Source organism: Panthera uncia, assembly GCF_023721935.1.
Source record: "Panthera uncia isolate 11264 chromosome A3 unlocalized genomic scaffold, Puncia_PCG_1.0 HiC_scaffold_11, whole genome shotgun sequence".
Taxonomy (NCBI): Eukaryota; Metazoa; Chordata; class Mammalia; order Carnivora; family Felidae; genus Panthera; species Panthera uncia.
In genome coordinates this window covers 79,593,368-79,605,632 of record NW_026057578.1, presented here as the reverse complement: position 1 = coordinate 79,605,632, position 12,265 = coordinate 79,593,368, and the positions used below count along the sequence as shown (strand labels likewise).

The window sequence follows — 12,265 nt, the reverse complement described above, 5'->3', positions numbered from 1 at the left end:
CATAAAATTGAATTTGTTTTGGTTTTAAAATTCAGTATATATCTAATCTACAAAGTAATTTTGAAAGCATTTTAAGCAGGAGAAAATAGAAATATAGAGAAATTGACATTTGGGTTTTTTTAAAAACTACTATCAATGGGGGAAATAATATAGAAATTTTTGGATAAAGAGGATGTCTCCCTTTGGTATAAGCTTAGTGGGACTATATTAGTGAATTTGATCACATAATGAATGATTATCTCCATTGGTAAAGACAAAAAACATTTTTCTGTCTTTTATGAGTATTTTAAACTTGATGAAACTATACATGTTTATACAGATTCTTGTGTAAATCAGCATATCACTTGCTTTTCTGTTTATGCTTGAGATCCAAGTTTATTATTAATGGTCTTATGATGTTTGAAGGGATAATGGATGTAAAAGAAATGTTTATCTAATCGAGGAAAATACATTTTTTAATAGATTTTTATGAAACCAGATTTTGCCTTGGACGATTCCTTAACTTTTAATTCAGTTTTACCATGGTCTCATTTTAATACTGCTGGTGGAAAAGGAAATCGTGATGCAGCTTCCTCAAAGTTGCTACAAGAAAAGGTAATTTCTTTTTTACTTTTCCCATGTAGAAAACTTTATTATAGTTAAGTAGTACCTTTTGTGTGGGTTCAGATTTAGTTATTTAATAAGGGCTAATTTAATTTCATTTTTATTGTTACTGCCTTCAAATTTTAACTGATAAAAGTAAAAACATTTGATTCAATGGAAAACAAGTTGTACTGGTGAAAAAGGAAAAACTAATTGTTTGAGTGCTTCTTATCCAAAATAGCAGTTGCTAGAATTTAGGTTGGAAGGTTATATTAGACAACACAATTAATTGCTTTACATTTATCTCCAAAAATACATTGGCAAATTTTATATTCTTTATGATTTAAGGCATGGAAAATCAACTTTTGCAAAGGTGCTATTTTTCCTTATTTATACATAGTAAGGATGATTATTTTGAAGCAAAAGTATAGTTAAAAAATATAGTATTTTTAGCTTTGCAAAGCCTGATCTTTTACATATTAGTAGTCAGCAGTTTTTAAAAATTTTTACAGTGTTCTCTAAGGGAGAAATCAGCATCTTGAAAGTCATTTAAAATGTAGAATTTTAAACACATCTTAACTCCTATATCAAGAATCTTTTAAAACTTGAATAGGAAGTAAAGGTCTTTGATTCCTATTCTTTCTCAGCATTCAGTTTAGAGCATTTCTAAAACTGGTTCTTAAACTGAGAAGAAAGCATTTTGTTTCAGGTTAGTGACATCTCTTGGCAGTCTGGAAACTTGTCTCAGGACTACTATTCAATAAATGAGGTCCAGTAACTGAAGAGGAAACTAGTTTGGGGAGAAGAGGAGAAGACATGTAAGGAAAGAATCATGAGTATTCTTTTTCTTACAGTTGAAAATAAAAATGAAGTAATTTTTCCTTTGGCAACATTTTCACATATAAAGGTTTTCCTTGAGTAGGAACAAATTCATAAATCCAATGAAAAAGATGGGTTTATGGACACAGGCTCATTCTCAAGACTGCTTTTTTTCACATTCCAATATATGCCCTGCTAGACTAGTCACCTTAAAAAACAACAAAAGCTAATGAAAATCTCTTCCTAAATACTAATACTTCCTAAATACTTTTAGGAAGACTAAAAATTGTTCCCTTTATAGAATTTTAATAGGAAATGAATTATGAAAATATTACGCTGTTGAAAAGAATAGATCAAAGGAATATTGATAACTTGCAGAAATCTTTGAAATTCAAATGAAAGAATTTTCTCATGGTAAATGTATAAAGTGACTAAAGTAATGGAATTTTATTTTTTGGTAAGTTGCAGAATTAAGATCATTATATTTACATTTGGGCTTCATCTTATTCTACTCTTGTCTTAGAAAAGGAGTGGAAGAAAGGATCCCAAGAGAACGCTTTCAAACTCACTTTACGATTGACAAACAGCTGTTTATATCTTGCTATGTTTTAAGAGAGGGAATGCTACAACCAGGGTTAGATAATTTGTATTTTATTGTAATGCTACCCAAAGTGCTGGTTTGTGATAAAACCTAGTGGTTTGCACTAGAATGTAAATCATTGCAGTGCTTCCTTTATTAAGAAAGTCTTTCTATGAAAAAACAGTTCAGTAGACTTAGTGATATAGTTGATTTACTTTCCAGCAAAGTTCCTTATTTTATCATGGACCTCTTAAATAGTTCACAGACTGGCAGCAGCATATAAACCGAATTCTGAGTAGCACTCTCCTAAAGGAGTTACTCATTCTCCATTTACTATTCTGAAAATTGAGTCTACTTTAGCTTGCGATGTACCCAAGTACCTTTGTCCCCATATTGCTTTTTAGGTAAATAAGTGCACAGACGTGTTGAAGATGAAAAGAACAACGGTAAAAGGGTATAAACTCAAGAGATTTAAACTATGGAAAATTTTCTTGTTTGTAACCTATTATATATTATGATAGATTACTGAAGGAGCTTTGTTGAAGATATGTGTGATCTTGCATGGTTTTAAGGAAACAATCTTGCTGACCAAATAATCTCTTCTAATTTTATGAGTCCTACATGTTGAAAGCCCATTAACCTTTTAGCACTGTGAATTCTCGTGAGATGTTGAGAGAGAATGCCTAGAGCTTGAGCTATAGGTTGAAGAATCTAAAAGTTAAAAAGTGGGAGAGAAGTAGAAGATAATGTAGCCAAAAAAAGCATATGCAATTAGAAAGGAAGAAAAGACAACTCAAGTGTTAGAAGCCCATATTTGAAATTAGAAAGTATTTTTAAATATATGTTACTCTAGGAATTAATCTTGGTTGTGTTACAAATAAAATGTGAATCCATTTAAGGCATATTTTAAAAGGAAAATATATTGGCAATAAACTGAGTTTTACAAATTGATAAAAGAATAATCTTTTAAAATATTTTTAATGTTTATTTATTTCTGAGAGAGAGACAGACAGAGCATGAGCGGGGGAGGAGCAGAGAGAGAGGGAGACACAGAATCCAAAGCAGGCTCCAGGCTCTGAGCTGTCAGCACAGAGCCAGATGCGGGGCTTGAACTTGTGAACTGTGAGATTATGACCTGAGCCGAAGTCGGACGCCCGACTGACTGAGCCACCCAAGTGCCCCAAGAATAATTTTTGAAATGTAAGATAAGCAGCCTTGAAAAAAATGTCCCAGTGAATTCTACTACTTTCCATAATTTGTGACTGGATCATGAATTCTTTAGTATTTTGCGGAAGTGTGGTATAATAGAAAGAGCTTCAGTTTTTGAGTCAGGCCTGGATTCAAATTTTAATTTTGCCACTTACTAACCACATGACTTTATTCAAATTATTTAATGTCTCTGAGCCTCAGTTTCCTCATCTGTAAAAATAAGAATACAAATAATACTTGTACTCTAAGATTGTTAGAACTAGAAAATTATGTGTATAAAATACCAGTGCCCGGTATATAGAAGGAGGAGGTCAATAAACGGTAACTATAAGCTTTTAGTCAGATAAGTGATGTGTGATGGTGTGGGGGTTAAGGAGATCATTCTGTCTCAGATCTTAGAACTTCTAAAACTAGATAATGATCTCAGATGACTCTTACTTTCTAGAAAGTAGTTGGCATTTGGAGGGCAGTAATAGCAGGAGCAGAGGAAGAAGGTAAATCAGCTTCTTCTACTCTTTTGTCTTAAATTTATTAATATTTGGGCTGTTACCTTTTGTCTCCCTTCTGTTCTGTTATGCTCAATATCAAGAATTCCATAATCAAATAGCTCACACAATGGGATTTAAAATACATATAGAAATCTTGTATCATTTTCAGAAAGTATGTGGATAGTCAAAGAAGGTATACTTACAATACTCTTATGATTTTTTTTTTTCTTCCCTCTTAAGCTGAGCCATTATCTGGATATTGTGGAAGTAAACATTGCTCACCAGATCTCTCTACGTTCAGAAGCATTTTTTCATGCTATGACCTCTCAACACGAATTGCAGGACTACCTCAAGAAAACTTCCCAGGCTGTAAAAATGCTTCGAGATAAAATTGCACAGATTGATAAAGTAATGTGTGAAGGATCACTACACATTTTAAGACTGGCACTTACCAGAAATAATTGTGTTAAAGTGTACAATAAACTCAAGTTAATGGCCACTGTACACCAAACTCAGCCTACAGTACAGGTGTTGTTATCCACTTCTGAATTTGTTGGAGCATTGGACTTAATAGCAACAACACAAGAGGTTCTACAGCAGGAACTTCAGGGCATTCACAGCTTCCGGTATGTCCTTTAAATAAGCTATTGGAAATAATGTTAGAAATTTAAAAATTTTAAAGCTGAAGAAGTGTGAATGTATTTAGTTACATGAATAGTTTTTCTTCTAGACTGATCTGTTTAGTAATGTTATCATTGTGCTGTTTTAGTCTTAGCAAATCATAAGGACTAATATTTACAGAAACATTTGGATGGAGAAACAAAATTAAATTTTCCGGTAGAGGATGCCAGTCAACGAAAGGCCAGTCATAGCTTTGAAAATAACATTTTGAAAATGTTAAAATAGTTTTGTGTCAAGGTAGTAGATCAAGGTGCAGAAGGAATACCAGTATATCTCAGAATAAGTTCATTTTATGGTCCCTGGCTGGCTCAGTTGGTGGACCATGTGGCTCTTGATCTGGGGGTTTAGCCCCACATTGGGTGTAGAAATTACTTAAAATCTTTGGTATGGTCCTGGGTGTTTGTGAGTTAAGATGGTGGAGTAGTAGAGGGATCCTATGCTTGCCTTGTCCCTCAAGCACAGCTAGATAAATACTATATCATTCTGAACACTCAAGGAATTGATCTGAAGACTGAGAGAACAAACTGCACATCTAGAGAGAAAAACAGGCACATCGTGGAAGGTAGGAGCTGTGGAGAGTTGACTTGGGGGAGAAAAGAACTGCAGGTGCTGTGGAGGGGAGGGAGCCCTGGTCACAGAGACAGTGAGAGAAAGCAGTGCACAGGGTTGCACAAGAAAGTCTTCCCCAAAACCCTTGACTGGGAGGAGGTGAGGGGCTGATTATTGTAAGTGCATACAAGCATGAAGCTCAAAATCTGAAGTTTTAGAATTCTGCACCATTGTTCGGGTCATGCCTGGCAGACTTAGGGGTGCTCCTGTGGGAAAGGAGGGCAGAGGCCCCGGAGTGGACAGAATGGTCTGAGGATCTCCTGGGTCTCACTAGGAGAAACAGTTCCCCTTCTTGGAGTGTATTTGGGAGAGGTGGTACTGCCTCTCAGGGGACAAAAGAGATGGCAGACACCATTGAGCCACCTCATTAATTAGCATTGCAGTAGAGGTACCTGCTGAAGGCAGCTAGCCAAGAAACCAGCTTTTGGCTGTGTTTTACCATGAATTCCAAGCCCCCTGCGTGGGCATGTGACTGCTTTTCTGGAACAAACTGGCACCAACTGTAGCGTGGCGAGACCCTTTTCCAGAGGATCAGCATAGATTTGTGCTGTGCTGGGTCCCTAAAATTTGGAGTTTTTGAAACCCAGCTGCATGCCTGAGATAAAACACAGGAGGTCTGTGCCACCAGACAGGCAGATGGCTTGGGCACCAGATGAAAGCAGAGTTCTGACAGAAGCCTGGGACATAAGAGAGGAGATTGTTTGCTCTTCTGTGAAGCCTTCTTGAACAGCAGCAGATGCGAACTCCCCTTTTTGGGGATGAGAGAGTGGGGTGACCCATTTCCCCCCCTGCCCATCGGCACAGAGAAACTTCAGTGAGCAACACACTGCCCCCAGTGGAGGCTGGAGCTGCTTACACTAGGCCCCACCCCACTGTGCCCTGTGGGTGCATTTTTACTATAGCAAGTTGGCCTGAGAACCAGCACAACAGGCTCCTTCCCCCAAAGACCAGCACAAATCCTCCACACGTATCAATTCTTCTGAACTTGATAGAGTGTGGCAAAGTTTCAGCTCTAGTGGAAATAGGATCAGGCTTATTTTAACAAGCAGACCAAAGCACACCTAGTAAAAATGCCACACACTGGACAAGGTCCCAACACTCCCCAATGCAGGCAAGGAGAAACACTGCAAAGAACTGACCTGAGGGAAAGAGCAGCCAAAACACAGCTGCAGAGTGCACACTCTGAAATACTTTCTGACGTGCCAGGCCCTGAACAGTATAGGACCTCTTCTTAATACAGCCATTACACTCAGCAGGACATATAAGTCTTTCCTAACACATACACAAAAACAGTGGCCTAGTCAAAATGACAAGATGGAGGAATTTGCCCCAAAAGAAACAAGAGGTCATGGCCAGGGATTTACTCAAAACAAATATAAGTAATATGCCTGAATTAGAATTTAAAACAACAATCATAAGGATACTAGCTGAGCTTGAGAAAAACATAGAAGACATTAGAGAAGCCCTTACTGCAGAGATAAAAGAGCTAAAAACTAGTCAGGCTGAAATAAAAAATGCTATAACAAAGATGCAAAACAGACTGGATGTAATGAAGTAAGGATAGATGAAGCAGAGGAATGAATCTGATATAGAAGCTATGGAAAATAATGAAGCTGAAGAGAAGAAAGAAAAGTATTGGATCATGAATGTAGACTTAGGGAACTCAGCAACTCCATAAAGTGTAATAACATTTGTATCATAGGAGTTCCAGAAGAAGACAGTGGAAAGGGGGCAGAAGGTTTATTTGAGCAAATTATAGCTTCCAACTTCCCTAATCTGGGGAAGGAGCCAGACATCCAAATCCAGGAGGTACAGGTAACTCCCATCAAATATAACAAAAGCCAGCCAACACCAAGACATCATAGTGAAATTTTTTAAATATAGAGGTAAGGAAAGAATGCTGAAAACAGCAAGGGAAAAGAAATCCCTAACCTACAAGAGAAGGCAAATCAGGTTTGTAGCAGATGTCTCCATAGAAACCTGCAGGCCAGAATGGAGTGGTAGGATATCATCAGCATGTGCAATGGGAAAAATCTGCAGCCAAGAATACTTTATCCAATAAGGTTGTCATTCAGAATAGAAGGGGAGATAAAGAGTTTCCCAGATAAACAAAACCTAAAGGAATTTGTGAACACTAAATCAGCCCTTCAAGAAATGTTACAGGGGACCCTTTGAGTGGGAAAGAAAGATCAAAAGCAACAAAGAATAGAAAGGAATAGAGAAAATCTCCATAATCAGCAACTTTATTGGTAATACAATGGCACCAAATTTTTATCTATCAGTAATTACTCTGAATGTAAATGGACTAAGTGCTCCAATCAAAAGACATAGGATATCAGAATGGATTGAATAAATAAATAAAATAAATAAAGCCCATCTATATGCTGCTTAAAAGATTCATTTTGGTCCTAAAGACACGTGCAGATTGAAAGTGAGGGATGGAGAAACATTTATCATGCAAATGGATGTCAAAAGTAAGCTGGAGTAGCAATACTTATATAAGATGAGCTAGATTTTAAACCAAAGACAAGATGAAGAAGATCACTGTATCATAATAAAGGAGTCTGTCCATCAAGAAGATCTAACAATCATAAATATTTATTCCCCCAACTTGGTAGCACCCAAATATATAAATCAATGAATAACGTAAAGAAACTCATTGATAACAATACAACAATAGTAAGGAACTTTAACACTCCACTTATAGCAATGGATAGATCATCTAAGCAGAGAATCAACGAGGAGACAAGGGCTTTGAGTGACACACTGAGCCAGAAGGACTTAACAGATATGTTCAGAACATTTCATCCTACAGCAGCAGAATACACATTCTTTTCGAGTGCCCGTGGAACATTCTCCCAAATAGATCACATACTGTGGTCACAAATCAGGCCTCCACAGAGTATGAAAAAACTGAGATCATACCATGCGTATTTTCAGATCACAACACTATGAAACTTGAAGTCAACCACAAGAAGAAATTTGGAAAGACCACAAATACATGGTTAAAGAACCTCCTACTAAAGAATGAGTGGGTTAACCTGGAAATTAAACAAGAAATTAAAAAAAAAAAAATGCTTGGAAGCAAATGAAAATGAAAACATGACAGTCCAAAACCTTTGGGATGCAGCAAATGTGGTCACAGGAGGGAAGTATATCGTAATACAGGCCTATCTCAAGAAGCAAGAAAAGTCTCAAATATACAACCTGAGCTTACACTTAGAAAAGGAACAGCAGGGGTGCCTGGGTGGCTCAGTCGGTTGAGCGGCCGACTTCAGCTCAGGTCATGATCTCGCGGTCTGTGGGTTCGAGCCCCGCGTCAGGCTCTGTGCGGACAGCTGTGCTGACAGCTCAGAGCCTGGAGCCTGTTTCGGATTCTGTGTCTCCCTCTCTCTGACCCTCCTCCGTTCATGCTCTGTCTCTCTCTGTCTCAAAAATAAATAAACGTTAAAAAAAAAAAATTAAAAAAAAAAAACCTGAAGCCTCAAAAGAAAAGGAACAGCAAATAAAGCCTAAAGCCAGCAGAAGGGGAATAATAAAGATTAGAGCAGAAATAAATGATATGGAAACATACAAACCAAAAAGGCACAGTAGAACAGATCAATGAAACTAAGAGCTGGTTCTTTGAAAGAATTAATAAAATTGATGAACCCCTAGCCAGACTTACCAAAAAGAAAAGAGTAAGAACTCAGATAAATAAAATCACGAATGAAAGAGGAGAGATCACAGCCAACACCAAAGAAATACAAACAACTATAAGAGGATATGATGAAAAATTATATGCCAACAAACTGGGCAATCTGGAAGAAATGGATAGATTCCTGGAAATATACAAACTACCAAAAGCGAAACAGGAAGAAGTAGAAAATTTGAACAGACCCATAACCAGCAATGAAATTGAATCAGTAATCAAAAATTTCCCAACAAACAGAAGTCCAGGGCCAGATGGCTTCACAGGGGAATTCTACCAAACATTTAAAAAAGAGTTAATACCTATTCGTCTCAAACTGTTCCAAAAACAAGAAATGGAAGGAAAACTTCCAAATTCATTGTATGAGGCCAACATTACCTTGATTCCCAAACCAGATAAAAACCCCCACTAAAAAGGAGAATTGGAGGCCACTATCCCTGAGGAACATGGATGCAGAAATTCTCAACAAGACACTTGCAAATTGAATCCAACAGTACATTAAAAGAATCATTCACCACTATCAACTGGGATTCATTCCTGGGTTCAGTATTTACACATCAATCAATATGATGTACCACATTAATAAAAGAAAGGATAAGAGCCATATGATCTTCTCAATAGATGGAGAAAAAGCACTTGACAAAATACAGCATCCATTCTTGATAAAAAATCTTCAACAAAGAAGGATAGAAGGAACGTACTTCATCATCATGAAGGCCAAAACGGAAGACATACATCTAATATCATCCTCAATAGGTAAAAATTGAGAGCTTTTCCTCTACAGTCGGGAACAAGACAGGGACGTCCAGGCTCAACATGATTATTTAACAGAGTACTGGAAGTCCTAGCCTCAGCAATCAGACAACAAAAAGAAATAAAATACATTCAAATTGTCAAGGAAGAAGTCAAACTTTCATTGTTCACAGACAACATGATACTCTATGTAGAAAATCGAAAAGACTCCACCAAAAAATTATTGGAACTGATACATGAATTCATCTAAGTCATAGGATATAAAATCAACATGCAGAAATCTGTTGCATTTTTATACACCAGTAATGAAGCAGCAGAAAGAGAAATCGAGGAATCAATCCCATTTACAATTGCACCAAAAACCGTAAGATACCTAGGAATACAGAGGTAAAAAGATCTGCACTCTGAAAATTATAGAACACTTATGAAAGAAATTGAAGAGAACACAAAGAAATGGAAAAAACATTCCATGCTCATGTATTAGAAGAACAAATATTGTTAAAATGTCCTTATTACTCAAAGCAGTCTACACAATTAATGTAATCTCTATCAAAATACCACCAGTAGTTTTCATAGAGCTGGAACAAACAATCCAAAAATTTGGAACCAGAAAAGAGCTGGAATAGCCAAAGCAATCTTGAAAAAGCAAAGTAAAGCTGGAAGCATCACAATTCCAAACTTCAAGTTATATTACAAAGCTGTCATGATCAAGACAGTATGATACTAGCACAAAAACAGGCACAAGGATCAATAGAACAGAATAGAAAACTCAGTAATGGACCTACAACTATATGGTCAACTAATCTTTGACAAAGCAGGAAAGAATGGCCAATGGAAAAAAAGCCTCTTCAACAAATGGTGTTGGAGAAACTGGACAATAACATGTAAAAGAATGAAACTGGACCACTTTCTTATATCGTACACAAAATGAATTCAGAATAGATGAAGCACCTAGATGTGAGACAGGAAACCATCAAAATCCTAGAAGAGAACATATGCAGTAACCTCTCTGACTTCAGTTGTAGCAACTTCTTACTGGAATCATCTCCTGAGGCAAGGGACACAAAAGCAAAAATAAACGATAGGGACACATCAAAATAAAAGTCTGCACAGTGAAGGAAGCAATCAACAAAACTAAAAGGCAGCCTTTGGAATGGGAGAAGATATTTGTAAGTGACATATGTGATAAAAGGTTTGTATCCAAAATGTATAAAGAGTTATCAAACTCAACATCCCCCAAACAAATAATCCAGTGAAGACATGGGCAGAAGACATGAATAGACACTTTTCCAAAGAAGACATCCAGATGGCTAACAGACAAATGAAAAGATGCTCAATATCGCTTATCATCAGGAGAATACAAATCAAAACCACATTGAGATACCACCTCATTCCGGTCAGAGTGGCTAAAATTAACTCAGGAAACAACAGATGTTTGTGAAGATGTGGAGAAAGGGAAACCCTCTTGCACTGTTGGTGGGAATGCAGACTGGTACAGCCACTCTGGAAAACAGTATGGAGATTCCTCAAAAAGTTAAACATTGAACTATATTATGATTCAGCATCTCATGGGTTACCTATAATGATATTATGATTCTGTACTTCCTTATTCATTTTTTAATCAGAATGTTTCTGTAAAGTGATATTTCTCCGTAATTATTTGGTAAATCTGAAGGACAGCTCTTATAAGGAGAGGCAGAATAAATTCTAGATTCCCTTATTTTTTTCATTTAGCTGTTTTAAAAGTAACAAATTGAAAATCTTGTATCTTCCAAAGTTAACTGATGATTTAAAAATATTTTTGTAAGCATGTGGATTTGTATATATTTAAGATTTTTGCTGTTTTTATTCTTGTCAGTGTTCATAATGTTCTGTCTTTTGTAGAAATCTCCTCAGGTTCATTCTTGTGGCCTTTTACATAATTCCATGAGCTTTTGCTTAATAGTTTTCTTACTTTGTGTTATGATTAGATGTTCATATCATACATTTTTTCCCCCAGACTTATAATCCACTATATTTCTAGGGAGCACTAGTTTCTTTTAGTAGGAAATGGTATTGAGAAATTATGCTCTGGATACCAGAGATATTCCTTGCTACTGGATTGGTCATTATCTCTAGACCTTTGTAGTAGACAGAGCTAGAAAATAGATTTTTCTTTTTAAAGAAAAAGTAGGAGTTCATATTGATAGTCCTAATTTAAATTCAGGACCATAAAGATTTTACTTTTTTAATCTTATATATGTAAGTCCTTTAAAACAGGCTGAAGGTGAAAACTGGCTCTCGATGACACTAACATAATTACTCATTTATTTCATCCCACAGTATACATAGAATGCTCTCAGAACTAACAGTATTATTACTACAAACATGGAGGATTTCTTTCTCTTCTTTAAGCTATATCCTGGTGGGATGAATAGGTACATTACGTTTTAAAGTCACTTGAAATAATTCTTCTTTGTGTACATTTGCTGCTAACTTGATGTGTATTTAAATTCATTTGTTTCATTGCTTTTGATATTTCAGGATTGAATTTATTAAATGTAATCTTGTACTATAACTATGTTAAGTAGTTATGTGGTTCTGAGTCAAATCTCTGAAACAAATGATATTCAGAAAAATTTAATTTCTATCTTGTTCCTTCCTTCCTTCCTACCTACCCTATAAGTCACCCTTTTAAAATGTTTTAGTTTGTATTTATCCATCATCCATCCAGCCATCTCTGTCTTTGTTCTTCATCTTAGATAAGCATTAGTAAATTGTATATACTTTTCTCCACCTTGCTGTTTTAACCTTACAGTATACCCTGGAGATCACTCTACAGTGTGTATTCTCAATGGGAGGCTATCACCTTAA

The 12,265-nt window shown here is 36.2% G+C and overlaps 1 protein-coding gene across 5 annotated transcripts in view; it reads left to right on the top strand.

Annotated features, from left to right (window-relative positions):
* The window catches only part of VPS54 (VPS54 subunit of GARP complex), a 135,447-nt gene that overhangs the window by 78,426 nt on the left and 44,756 nt on the right, over window positions 1–12,265 (top strand). For all 5 annotated transcript variants that reach the window (XM_049650292.1, XM_049650293.1, XM_049650295.1 and 2 more), the window contains 2 exons: window positions 463–594; window positions 3,919–4,304. In XM_049650292.1, the coding sequence (XP_049506249.1) occupies window positions 463–594; window positions 3,919–4,304 (518 nt within the window). The remainder of the gene's footprint in view (window positions 1–462; window positions 595–3,918; window positions 4,305–12,265) is intronic.